Source organism: Scleropages formosus, chromosome 7 (assembly GCF_900964775.1).
Source record: "Scleropages formosus chromosome 7, fSclFor1.1, whole genome shotgun sequence".
NCBI classification, from domain to species: domain Eukaryota; kingdom Metazoa; phylum Chordata; class Actinopteri; order Osteoglossiformes; family Osteoglossidae; genus Scleropages; species Scleropages formosus.
The window spans coordinates 906,206-920,111 of NC_041812.1; the positions used below are offsets into that span (position 1 = coordinate 906,206).

Genomic DNA, 13,906 nt, shown 5'->3' on the forward strand with positions numbered 1-13,906 from the left:
GTGGATCCAGCCTTTATTAATGAAAGTGTTCGGCAGGAGCTCCAGCTCCACGTGAAGGAGAGTCGGTTCATTCGCGGGCAGCTGATCGTCTACAACATTTACGCGTTACGTGCCGACTCGCTTGTCGGTCGGGACAGAGGCAGCCGTGCGGCGCGACGCGGACGAGACACGCGTTCCGTCTCGTCCAGAAGGCCGGTTTTTACAAAAAGGCGCAAAGCTTAATACACGTATACTGAGAAAACTTTCAGAGATTTTACATTTATGTGAATAAAAATGAATCCAAATGCTGCGATGCACCGGTGTCCCATCCAGGGCGTATCCTGCTTCACGCCTTCTTCTGGAATAGGTTCCAGACCTCCAGAACCCTGCACTGGAGGATCAGTGTGATGCTTCCTCACTGGGTCTGCTCACATCTAGTGAAATCCGGTCAGCCTGAATGCGTCAAACAATAATATGCCACTCTATTAAAATAGAGTTCATGTGATGTAATGGTGTTTTTTTTCAGTTGCAAAGTATTTTTGGAAAGATTATTTCTTCAATATTTTTGGCGAAATGTCAAGCTGGGGAGTTCTCCTCCTAATGTCAGTTCAGATGATGCTGATATATTTCAGTGTAAAGTAAAGCAGAATGATTCAATAAAAAGTCAAATGAAATACGATGCCGTACGACAATACTGAGGATTTGTTCGGGAATTATGTTTCTGCCTTTGTCCGGTTCTCTTGCACTTTAGGGCCTTTTCGCTCTCAGGCATGTCTTTACATCCCAGGCATTGTGGCTGTGAGCACATTGACAGCTGGGGTCGTGCAGCGGGCAATAAGACCTTTCCGAAGGAAGCTGAGCCGACGGCATAAAGCGCCGAGAGCTCCGATAACGATAATAATTCCTCACCGAGTCTCGTTTTTACTCAGCTCTAATATCGCAATCAATTAAATAGTAAAATAGGAGTTAAATTGTGCTGTTTGATCCGGGCAGCGGAGAACAAGCGCAGCACCTTTTCCCTTATTGCTGTTTACCTGCAACATTTGTGGCTCGTGAGCCTGTTCCAGAAAACCTCGGTTCTCCTCGATCTGGGTGCAAAATTAGTAACTGTAAATATTCCATTTACAAGCGGTTGTTTATACTGAAAGTGTAACAACGCAAAGTTTCGGTTGAAAAAAAAGCAAAGAATTCATTTCGTGGGTGCGGTGAGACGACGCGTCCACGAGAGCTCCGGACCTGTTATGGAACCAACGGCTTAGAAAGGCTGAATTCCGCAGTTTTGCACGAAAGCGAGTCGTCTCGTTAAGCATTTGTCTTCGCTCACTCTTTCCGGAACGTTCTCAGGGTGAATGTTGGGGAAACGAAAGAGGGGTCGCGGATTCGAAGGGCGAAAGCGAGAAAACGAGCATCCGGAGAGAGGAAAGGGTGAACCGGACAGGAGGCGGTCAGCGAACAGGGACAGGGACAGGGACAGGGACGGGGACGGTGAGGGTGACAGTGCCGGTGACAGTGTGGTGCGGGGGGTTAACAAGGCGCCAGATTAGTTCATGAGGCCCGAGAGACTGATGACAACAGGTGTGAGAAACAAAGCGCCCCTCCCCCTTCCTTTCCCCAGCATGTCCACTTTTTGCTTCTCCCCTCCATCCGAGACCAAGGAAACGCCTTGGAATTTTGCGAACCCGCGCTGAAATATGGACAATATTGCAGCTTCTATAACAGAGAGGGACAGAAATAACCTTTAAATACTCTTCTGATCGGTCCGCTGGCTTTAGGGCGCTCGCAGGCCGTGTGACCCGAGCGCTCAGGTACACGGATGTTTTCCAAGGGCAGCAGGACACATTGCAGAAATGGAGCGGATTCCCGCTGCTGCCGCCGCCGCTTTCGGCGTGCGGCCGGGAAGATTTAGCAGCTATGCGGCGGCTGGACCGAGGGCGCGATACGCAGCTGGCCCTGCCGTCAATCACGACTTGACTGGAACTTTCGGCACGAGCGCGACGGCTCACGCGTTCGTCCCGAGAGCTTGAGGGACGCCGTCCTCGCAGGTGAGTGCAAAATGTGAACGAGCAGCTCTCCGGAAAAGAGCGAAGCTCGCTTCTCTACGGTCGCACTAAGCGCGCCGTTTTCTCGCATTTCTCTCCCATTATCGCCATCTTGCACTGAAACGCCAACATCCTTAAAGACACATAAGGAAAACACGCTTTTGCGCTAAGTACAGCGCGGCACCGTTCGACACGCCGCGCACCGCGGAGCATCGACTTCCGCAAACTGCTCGACCGAATCCCAGGAATGCAAGAGACATGAGAGGATAGAGGTGGACAGGAGGACATGTGGACAGTCCATCAGAGAGCTCTCTTCCACACGCGCACACACACACACACACACACACACACACACACACACACACACACACGCGCGCGCAGTGCACTCAGCGGGAGCGAGGGCCTCATTTGAACTCACGCCCCTGGACCAGTTGGAGGCGGGGGGATCTAACCACTAACCGCCATGAAATTCCAGGCAGATAGAAACAAACGGTAAATGCGGCAGCGGGAAGACGGGGAGAGGGCGGGGTGGTGCCGGGGTTGTGCCGGGGTTGTGCCGGGTGCCGGGGGGGTCCTACAGATATGGAGACTCTGCGCGCAGAGCCTCTCCGGATATTTCGGGACACAAGAGCAGCTGAGAGACTCGTGGCATTCTTTACATTCCAGCGATGTGACACAATAGGAGGACGACAACGTCCGGAGCGCCGGCGGACGCACGGAGCACGACGACGGTGTGAGACACACGCACCGTTTTCACTGTAAATTCTTAAACGCTTCTCTTGCATTTCCATACGAAAGTGCTGTATTGCTCCGCTGTTTTCTGGCAATAATCCAGCACTGATTATATCTACATTTATTTCAAGGAAAATGCATTTGTGCGCTTTTTGGATGATTTTTTTTTTAAATTTGCTTCCAGAACGACAAACGCTGCAATACGGACGGTATGATGTTGTCACGCTGATCATTGTGAATAAGTCCCTCCAATGTCTGACGAATCTGCGCACCCATCCCTCGCATAACTGGCGCCTGAGGAACGAAAAATAGCTACAGCAGCCTGTGGAAATCCTGAACAAACACATTTCGAACAAAGGGAACATTTAGGAAAATTAGAGAGGGCAAATTCATTAAAAAACTTTAATGATGCTAAATACAAGGGCCCGTGGGAGAACAACTTCCCGTGAGTGTGAACCCATCACAACCGCTGATTAATGTCAATATAGCATCTCAAATGAAATAGAAAATTCATCATCATGTACTCATTCAGCTGATGCTTTTGTCCAAAGCAACTTAGTGTTAAGGCGACAATTATTTACCCATTTATACAGCGGGGTCATTTCACGGGAGCACCTCAGGGTAAACGCCTTCTTCCAGGGTACAACAGCCAGAGGTGGAGATCGAACCTGTGATTTTAGAGCCCAAGGTAGTAACCCTAACCACTATGCTACCATATGTCCCTTATGCTGCGGGGTGCAGCGCCATGGGTTTGGGTGGGGTGAAGAAGGACGCAGAGGCAGCGTTCATCGAAAACGGTTTATCGAACATCGGCACGCAGGGAAATAATGCTCTCGGTCCGAGGACCCCGTTTCCTCCAGCCTTCCCAGCCTGCTTTGCGCCCCAAGGCTCTCTTCTCTTTCTCTCCTTGGCAGACGCAAACACCACCTTCTATTCCCCGTACGTCACCAAACCCTAACCAATTACAAAAAACACGCAGAAACGGTGACTGGTGAGGATCACAGCGAGGGACTCGACATGGAGAGGGAAGCTGATCCTCCCTGGCAGCGATGTGCTCTTTCTGGTCTCTTCTGAGGGTTTAAGGGAAGGGTCCCGAGCAACTCGATAAACTGCTTTAACAACACGAATATCCTTAAAGTAGGTGAAATAGAGCATCGAGTTCACTTTCAGCTGAAGATCATCTCGTGTCAAACGCCGCACCTTCGCCAACTGCTCGCCCTGGTCAGAGTCCTGGGGGTCCACAGCCTATGCTCCAGTAACTGGGGGGGGGGGTGGCAACATCCTGGATGGGACAGGTCAGACGGTCACACTACACAGGCAGTGGGCAAATAAAGTGTGATCCTGGGAATTGTGTTCACATCATAAGCGTTCATGTGAAAAATGATCAAAAGGTCTCTGTCCAGTGTACCACGTACCATGTTTCACACCCTGTCTGCATTGGACCAGCAGTTACTGCTAACTGATGAAAACAGGAGGACAAGCTTGAACTAATATTGATTGATACAAGTATTATAAAATGTGTTGGTGGTATTATAGTGATGAACAAAAATACCTTACAATTTGTTTTATTTAAGGTGACAGTTATCATCAAGGACAATTATTTCCATAGGAAGAAATGTTCATTGCAGCCCATGACGACAGGAATTACCTTTAACCATCAGACACATTTGTCCTCTGGTGAGAGATGTGCAAGTGCAAATTACCGGAGGTTTACGTACAGTAATCAGCAGTTTCCTCAAAACATGAATGAAATTTGCCGTAATACCTCCGCCATGTACCACACCATCTCTGTGCAGAGAGCTGTCGAGCCACTCAAACGTGCCCCCTCTGGTGGGCGACTAACGTTCTGGGGAGCACACGTAGCGCACGCGTATTGTTCCGACCCTCTGTGGCACACTAGAACCCACATTAATCACCGAAAACCACGATAGGTAAACTAAATATTCATATTAATCAAACAGTCCATTTGATATTTTTTACACAACTTACACTGACTGCACTGGCTTTTTACACCACAAATTTAGAAAAATTTCTTTAAAACGGTTCTATAGTAGACCACATAAAGTCACCCACATTGATCTTTAAAGAGTTCCGTTTCCATTTGTATTTCTCTCTGAGATTTTGTTTGTTTTGGAGAAAAGCATCTGCTAAACTAATCAATGTAATGAACACCAAGCAAAAAATAAAAAGTGGTTCAGGGGGCAGGGAGGGTGTATACTCCTTTGGTCACATGACCTTTACCTGTGCCTTGCTAACCTTAACCTTTCACTATGGCAGATAACATTGAAATAGAGAGCAGTTCCTACCTCAAATCAATCACTCATCTGTTTTTAGTGAACTTCCCAGACTACACCAGAATGTGTACCTTAAAATTATTTCATGAAGCAAAAACATATATACATCAAAGCTACCACCATATACTGTGGTAATTACCAAGATGACACAGTTCAGTAAAATTAAATGTGTAAAAATGTAACCCTGGGACACCATGGGCACTTGCTGCACTTTACACTTGGGACAAAAAAAAAGGCCTGAAGACTGAAACTTGCACTGAATTTTAGAAATATTTCAATAACCTCTGTGACTCTTTGGTGTAGAAAACTTTTTAATCCATTTATGGTACACCAATGCATAAAGGAACACCTGTCCCATGAAACACAAAAACACTTTTTTTTTTTTTACACAAGATCTTTTATTTTTTTTTCTAATTACAGTTATGGATTAAAATAAAATTAAAATAAAATAAAAAAAAAAAAACTTTTCATCCAGTCCCCCCCTCCCTCTATCTCTCTCCCCCCAAAGCAGAACTCCTGCACCTCAGTGGTCCCCTTAGAGTCCTAAGAGTGCAGTGTCTGCCCTATACACCGAGTAGCTGGACCAAGGCTCTGGAACCCCTCTCTGTACCTGCCCTTCTCTCTCTTTTTTTTTCCTTTTTTTTTTTTTCTTTTCTTTTCTTTTTTTTTTTAAACAGCCACTGCTACCTGGGCTTAGCTCTCTGTATAAACGGGAAGTCTGCGTGAAGTGTTTCCTGTGTTCATGTCTTGCATGTTTCAGCGCTTGTTGTTACAGTAAAGGCCCCCTGTGGCAGCCCGGTGGTCACCCTGAGCCCCAGCGCCACCCCCCCACATAGATAGGATGGGGTGAGTGTGGATAGTGGGAGCAGAGAGAGAGAGAGATGCTGCTGAGACAGTGGGGGGCGCCGCGGCCACAGGAGGAGGGGGCGTGGTCAACCTCCACTGGTCCTGAAACCTGTAACGACAAGAAGTGGTCTAATATACAGAGAGAGGGAAGGACAGCAAGAGAACGAAGGGGTGGGGGGAGAGAGACAGGGGGAAGGGGGGGGACCCCATACAAGAAGGCAGGAGGGAAAAGGATGGAGAAGCAGAAGGCAAGTGATGGACCAGGCAGTGCAAAACCTGGTACAGGGTGGGAGCACTGGATGGGAAACAGCAGGTAAAACCCAGGAGGTAGGAGGTGACAGAGGGAGCAGTAGAAGTCACACATTCCCAGGGTAAAAGCAGTGGAAAAGTCAGAGTGTGCTTCAGAGCTTCCTTGAACAAAACCAACCAGGAAACAAAAAAAATAAAAAGCATCAGCTCACGCCACTGAACCGTGAACGGCCTTGTTGGCACTTGACTGGTCACAGGCTAGCAGCCACTGGACACGTGATGATGGGAGCAGAGGGACAAGGGAGAGGAACAAACATTGGATGGGAGGGGGTTATTGTTCAGAGAGCAAAAGGAATGTAATACAAAACATTCCAAATAGAAACAATTTCCAAATAAAAAAAAAAAAATAACAGGTGCATCTTTTTTTGTCACGGAGGCTCCTTCCACAGACAGATTTCTCGTGTACTTGTTGCTTTCTGTGTGAGTATGGACAAGCAGTGTGATGTGAGTCACAGCCAGACAAGGAGACACATCTGCAGCCTGAGCTTTCAAACATCAACATCATCAGTATGAACATCTTCCCAAAGCAATGCCAACACATCTCCTCATGGCCAGCAATACCTTACCAGGACGACCGCGCCACCTGGGCTCACACACGCACACACGCACACTGCGGTCAGTCTGTCTGTCCAGTAGAAATCCTAGAACGGGCCTTTTTTCCCTTTTTGGGGGTTGGGGGGTCTTTCTCCTCTTGTTTTTTTTTTTTTTTTTTTCCTTCATTTTTTTTTTTTCTTTTTTGTTTGGGAAAGGGTTTTTTTTTTTTTTTTTAAGGAGGAGGATTAGTAAGGGGAATACCACGATGTTGATCGCCCTCGGCCCCTGGAAAAGAGAGAGAGAAAAAGAGGGTGAGTGTTTTTGTTGGCCACGAAAAAAGCATTTTTTGGAGGGTGCTATATGTATGCAGGAGGAGATGGCTGTTAGGGTAGGATTATAAATGCAACTGGGGTGGAGTGCACAAAATTAACAGGGCTCTGCTAAGGTACATTTAAGGTATATAAATATCCGATCTTGGATAAGTCATCACCGAAAGCATAATACATAGGCTGTATGAAGACAAGTGACTGAATCAAAAACCTAGAAACAGAGTTTAAGCCATGTATATAAAAGTGAAATGTAAATTTGATCTGTTGTGCCATTTTGGCAACTCAAGCAATTGATAGTGTGAGTGTGTGCATGTGGGAGAGTGAAGGCACTCTCTCTCTCTCTCCCTCTTTCTCTCTCTCTCTGAGCAAGGTGGCTCCTGGAAATCGCTGTTGGGAGAAATCTTGAACAATGGACAATTCCCCACCACCTTACACCCACCCGAACTTGACCACAGACATGTGCACGCATCTCACGCTGACTTAGGGAGGACTCTGCTGTTTAGAACCACAACATTGCCAAAGCTGCACTATAATCAGTAGTTATGAACCCAAAGAGATCATCAGGCTGCAGGAATGAACTCCGTACTCTGGAAGTGATGGAGTGGGAAATGCACTTGAATGAGTGGGAGTGCGTGACTGATTGCAAGCAGAAAAAAAATAGACTGTACAGTCCAGTTCAGTTCATGCAAGAAGGCAAGCATTTCTCACCACAGAGAACAAGCAGATCATTTTAAGCTTAAATTCTCTCACACAGACGCACACAGAGTCACTACCTCCCCACCCCTCAATGAGTCTCAAGACTGTCAACTGCTCCTTTTTAACACTACTATAATTAATGTAGCTGCAAAGTCACAATGAGACCAGGGCAGAATTTCTTTCTTTGGTGACCAAAACAATTGGGGGTAAATATCTTGATGAAGGGTCACTAGCTGTACCAAGTTCCTGTATGTTACTGCTATCCTAACGTCCCTAAACCCTGACAAACTTCTAAACGAGAAGCTTTAAATAAGGTCAAGCACCTTCTGGTTGACAAAAGCAACAAAGATCTCAGCTGTAGAACTCATTTTTGCACCTGTTTTCTCTAGGAAGCAACTATTCAGTAACAAAGGATGTCTAAGCAACCAATCAGCTACCCTGATACAGAGCAGCAATTCCTGACTGAGTTGGTCCCTATCCAAGCGTCCTCTCAGTCACCATGACTGCTCCTTTTCCCCGCACCATAACAGTTAACACTCATTTGCCCCTCCTACACCTTTAGTGCTTTCCCTCCCCACACTTCACTCTCTCATCGCCACTAGAACGTCAGTGTGCAGAAGCAGAGCTCACCTGAAGGCCCGGCCCCGGCCCCTGGGTGGCGTGTACCCGCTGTAGTAGCGTGCCCGCGATGAGAAGCTCCCACCCCGTGAGCGGAAGCGTCCCCTAGGGAACCCACGGTCTGTGGTGCTGATGCCTGGCCTGTTTGTTCTCTTGGCTCCCACCTGTAGGAAGAGTATCTTGTCAGCACCTTTCACAATACACATGGCCTCCTCACATGTAGCTCCAAGCATTTTTACACGCATTTCTAGAAAGGTGGCTGAGCACCACCCCCACCCCCCCAAACATGTGGGACCATTTAAAAGTCTGTATGACCCCCAATGTCCCTTATGTGGTGCATTAGGGCTCAGCAGTTAAGCAGGTACAGACAGCGCAACACAGGGGGGGGAGTCTCCACTAATATGGATAAACAAACTAAACTAAATGTCACCAGACATTAGACAAAAACTTCCAGCACGCAGCAGTGACAACAGTATCTCCTCAGAAGTAAAATACACACCGCAACCATCTGAACTCATCTTTGCAACTTCCAAGTCACCAACTACATCTTTTCTGTTCCCAAAAGAACGCGTCCACATGGCAAACCCATGGTCTGTTGTCAGCGGTATAGCTGCCACTCACCTTTATCTGCCTGCCTCTGAACAAAGACTCATCAAGGGCCATGGCCGTTCGTACCGACTCCTTATCTGCAAACTCGATGTATGCGAACCTAAAACGGGGACCACGAATCAAGAGACATTTCCAAAATAAAATACAAAATTGCTGACAGATCAGTGTTACCTGAGCCTCTGTAGTTTGAGGATCCTTGAATTAATAAAGCTTGTCAAAAAATTTCCCACCCAAACACAAGCTGGCAAACATCAGGCAAAGAAAGCATGCATTATAACAGTCTGACAATTCTGAGAATGAAAGGAGACGTATCGGAAAACTTTCTTATTCCATCACACAGAGGAACAGTACCTGTCTACCGGGGTACAAAATGGGGGGGGGGGGGGGGTGTTTCATGATCTTATCAGAATGAATGACTCAAAGTAAACACCCAACACATCAAATTAAACAAAAACTGCAATGCAGTATAAAGTGCAGAGAACGCAGAGTTTTAACCAAGATGTACAAGACGTGAATGTCACAGCACGGTAAGACTGGTTGGTACCGCGACGAGAGATGAGAAAATACCCTTTGGGGTGTCCAGTGAACTTGTCGCACAAGATAGTGACTCTGTTAACGGAGCCGCAGCCATGGAAGTGAGCCTCCAGCTCCTCTGCAGTGGCGCCGTAGTCCACCTGAGGAAGCACAAGGTGGAGTAAACCAACCAGCTTTGTTTATAAATAAGTAAGTTATTGTAAATGTTACCACAGGCTGTAAGTTATGTTATCCATTTTCAAGAAAAGGATTATTTGTGTGTCTCAGCAACTGTAAGTGGAAGATTAAAGTTGAGAAATGTTGACCTGAAATGATGAATAAACCAAATGAAGAAAATTAAATATGTACTTAACAGGACACTCTTACTTGAGCCTAAAAAACTAATGTAAAATTAAATGTGCGTTACAGTATTTGCAACAGAACCCTAGATGTTGAAAACTCACATTTCCCACATAAATTGACCTCCCATCTGCCTCAATCTTTTCTTCTAAAGACATGATGACAGGACCTGCTGAGGATGGGTAGAGAGAAATACTGAGTGAGTGACCGTTACACCAGTGATGGAGCCTTTAAGCAAATCTTCTCACTAGCTCTCCAACAGAACATCCACCAGAAGAACTCCTCCTTGAATCATCTGCTGAACATCCCCCTCCGCAGCCTTCCTACACGTTTTATTCACTTTAACAGACCATGATTAGGTACATAAACAATATTCAGTCCAAATATGAAAAAGCGCAGCTGGCAGAAAGGGTACATCAAAGCTCTGTAAACACAAGAAGTGAAACAGGCCCGCAGTGGTCGGATGCGAGACCTGCACAATGTCACCAACCTGGAGAGAATCCTGATTAGAAAGGCATTCAGAACAGAACTACAATCCACAAGAACAGTCCTTATTGCTCATTTGCACTGCCCCTCATTCCAACCTCTCTTTCTCACCAGGCGGAGGGCTCAAATTCATCTGTTTCTCCACTTCGTTCTGCAGCTCCTTCAACTTCTCTGCTTCTTCCTCCATCTCTCGCACCCGGGCTTTTATTGCCTCCAGCTCCTGAAAAGAAAAGCACCAAAACGCACATGAACAAGTAATCGTTCACCAGCCGTCTGTGCGACAGGGTGCTTCCCCCATTCTTCCACCAAAGGGGAGCGAACATGCCAAACGCGTATCAAAAACCGTAGGCTTCCACGGTTAGAGTCAACTGACTGGAGGTTTTGCTCCTCTGGATTAAACTGCGGTTTAATCCAGAAGAACAAAACCTCCATGCCAAACACACTTGAGTTGTCCTTCTGACAGCCACACCTGGGTCATTTATAGGAAGCAGCTGAAGAACTCCTCAGCGCTGCATTTCACCTAAAGTGCTTCTGTAAATTCTGAACATCCAAGACAGGTAAGACATCATTACACTTAAAACTCATTCACTAGACGCCAACCAGACTGCTACACTCTTCCACATTTGCTTGCTTGGTGGTTCCACACACGAAAGGTAAAGCACGGAGGTTCTTGGTTCTGGGTCCATTGTGGTGGAACAATCTCCCCCTCTCACTCAGAACTGCTGAATCTCTGTCCACATTTAAAAAGGGTCTTAGAACACATCTCTTCCGGACTCATGTGGCCCATCATGATGCTCAGATCAATCCTTTACAGAGCCAGTCCAGCAATGTTTATACTGTATACATCTCAAAAAAAGCCATTTGGAAGGTAATTAGGAATCAGCGATATTCTGGTAAAGTTTTATGCAGCTACTTGTGTCATGAACATCAGTGCATATGGTGAAGGAAACTAAATGTACTTAAGAATCACACATCTGCAACCATGTCTCTTTCTCCTCATGTAGTGCACACATTGTACTTTCTATGAGATGTATGTTGTGTTGGAGAAAAGTTTCTGCTAAGTACATGTAGAAGTCTAATCTAAGTAGTATCAGGCAGTCAAACTACATGGACATGCCTCTGATCAAAAGGGTCAAATCCAAACAAATCATCTGCTTCATCATCTGGAAAATCTTGCAAGGAGCTGCCTCAAATTTCCTAAATTTCAGCCCAGGACTAAAATAAAAAGGAAAGATAATTTAAACAATGCTGAAGGCCTCATTATGCCATTTTTTATCAAAATGGGAAGGGGGAGAAACTAATTTAAAAGGAATCAAAAATGGGGGGGGGGGGGGGGGGGGGGGGATGAAAAAAAAGGAGGGAGGGATCCAGGAGGGATCCATGCCACTTTCCATGATCAGCAGGGACACTGCAGCCGCAGCATCCTGACCTGAGCACGACGTGCCGGAACAGCGCACAAGTGCCACAGGAACAGAGCACCTCCGAGCACCATGTGAGCCGTCAGCAAGCTGCAGAGCATGATTGTTCCTCCAGCACCCCAGTCCAACGCGTCCCCGTCCAAGACTCAAGAGGAGCTCCACCGCATTGCAGGACCCGCTGCACCGAGGCCACCTTCGCGAAACGGCGGCGCGGGATGAGATGGATCCATGTGCTCAATTGAGCCGGAACGCGCACACTGAAGCGCGCGAATCCCACACGTGCGTTTGCCGCATACACGACATACACGCCGCCCCCCCTCCGCGACGAAGCGAAGGAGCCCATAGCATGCCAGTGCAGTGGAAGGTGTGGGCTGCCCCCCGGTACAAAGAAAGGCGAGCATCTCACACACACACACACACACACACACACACACACACGAAAAAGCCGGCGACTCGACATGACCATGGCATGACATGAGCGGCAGGAAAGGCGAGGCACCGACCGAGCGCGTGCAGAAACAATGGGGGCAAAAGCGCCGCGGCGGGGCGCGCGCGAGAGAGAGAGAGAGAGAGAGAGAAAGACCCCATGGTATAACACAAGAAAATGGCCGTGAGAAAGCGGGGCAAGAGGCTACAGCACCATTGAATTCCCGTGCAAAACGCCCACTGCGGCGACTGGCCCCGAACGCCTCCTACGCCGGCCGGGCGATCATAAGAGAATCATGGGAGCGTCCCCGGCGTGATCCAGGCATCGCGGCCATCGGCCATCAGCGGCCGCCTACACACACACACACTGACTGACTGACACAGCTCGCCTTCCTGAAACGCCTCCTCCTCCAGCACAATCGGCACCGATACGAGCTGTTACTAACAGTGTTAGAGATTCACCTTCAGCAGGGAAGCAGACGGCGGGAGCTTCGTGTCCCCTCGACTCTCCTCCTACTCCTCCTCCTCCTCCTCCTGCTGCAGCTGCTGTTGCTGTTCGGCGGCAGACGGACTCGCACTGCGGCGCCCACTAATGGCGGCCTGTCCTACACTCGCCCTCCTCTCACGGCTCCCGCGAACTACATGATTTTGTGCGACGAAGCTTTTTTCCGCCACTGAGCGCCTGCTGCAGGGAAACTGAGAACGGCGCTGATCCAAGATGGCCGCCAGCGACGCGAACAGCCACGACCCACGCCGCAACGGCCCGAGAGCCACAATGGCCGACATGGACTCTGGGGGAAGACAGTTGCACGCCGACTACCGCAGTTACAAAAGCACAAGAAGTGACCGCGCCGGTGCTCCGTACTTCATCGCCAAAGCGTTACAACCACACTGCGGCAGATATAATTCTTGTTTATAACGAAGCCGAAGGCGGTTTAATTTTTTCCCCCCCCTTCCTCCCCACTACACAGTCAGAGTCTCCACAGCCGACCGTCACTCACCGGGTCCTCGATGGCGGCCTCTCCTTCCTCCAGTCCCGGTTCATCGTCGCCCACACCCGGGTCTTCCAGTTCAGGGTGGCCGGGGTCTGAGTCGAGCAGCGACTCCTCCGCCAGCCCGTTGCCGAACTCCGCCATCACGCGATTCGCACCAACGGCTCGCCTCGTGGCTACAGGCCGCACTCGACTCGCACGCGGGCTACGAGGCCGACTACGGGGCGAGAGACGCCGCACACGAAGTTAAAACCAGGGGAAAAAGGCCTCGTCGGCTGAAAAGCCTGCCTTTTGTTCCTCTGTGCGAGCGAAACCTGCGCTGCGCAAAGGCGGTTATTTTATCGCTCGTGTTCGGTGTGCTCGTTCACCTGAATGACAGAACATACAGCTAGAGGTAGAAAACTGAGGATTCTTCTCTCGGGCGCCGTGTCTCCTGTAACAGAAATGGACATAAGGGGGTGGAGTTTCACAATACTGCGGGCGCCAACTCGCCATATTATTAGTTGGGACAACGTGTCAGGCACGCCTTTGTAGTATTTTGCGTGTGCTCATTGGGCCATCCTTCTGTCAATCGTAGCTATTTTTTTTTAGCAGTCCCATTCTTCATTCTTATTCGAGTAAATAAGTGTCAATCACAAGGGTTCGAACCTCTCCTCTTAACCGCTTATATCTCCGAATTGATTCGGAAGGTTTTCCCCCCTCAGCGTTAATATTTATTTATTTATT

General features: G+C 48.2%; 1 protein-coding gene across 4 annotated transcripts; it reads right to left on the reverse strand.

The window, feature by feature from the left end:
- Positions 1-5,669: 5,669 nt before the first annotated feature.
- Positions 5,670-13,704, reverse strand: LOC108930093 (polyadenylate-binding protein 2-B-like). Of its 4 annotated transcripts, XM_018745149.2 has the most exons (8): positions 13,549-13,699; positions 13,190-13,397; positions 10,456-10,564; positions 9,963-10,030; positions 9,553-9,659; positions 8,998-9,085; positions 8,389-8,540; positions 5,670-5,999 (listed from the first exon to the last, which is right to left on the reverse strand). In XM_018745149.2, the coding sequence occupies exons 2-8, from the start codon at positions 13,322-13,324 to the stop codon at positions 5,801-5,803; spliced, it is 858 nt and encodes a 285-aa protein (XP_018600665.1). In that variant the 5' UTR covers positions 13,325-13,397; positions 13,549-13,699; the 3' UTR covers positions 5,670-5,800. The 4 variants fall into 4 exon arrangements, with proteins under 4 accessions (XP_018600665.1, XP_018600666.1, XP_018600667.1 ...); XM_018745150.1 differs by having other exon boundaries at positions 9,963-10,027; positions 13,190-13,704; XM_018745151.2 differs by having other exon boundaries at positions 5,670-7,018; positions 13,190-13,695.
- Positions 13,705-13,906: the final 202 nt, after the last annotated feature.

Bases quoted from the DNA above. Each gene is read 5' to 3' on its own strand.
- LOC108930093 (XM_018745149.2), bottom strand. From the start codon at position 13,324: ATGGCGGAGTTCGGCAACGGGCTGGCGGAGGAGTCGCTGCTCGACTCA. The intron at 10,565-13,189 runs GTGAGTGACGGT...TTTTCTTTTCAG, and splicing joins AGGCCGCCATCGAGGACCCG to GAGCTGGAGGCAATAAAAGC. The intron at 10,031-10,455 runs GTGAGAAAGAGA...ACCCATCCTCAG, and splicing joins GAATTTGAGCCCTCCGCCTG to CAGGTCCTGTCATCATGTCT.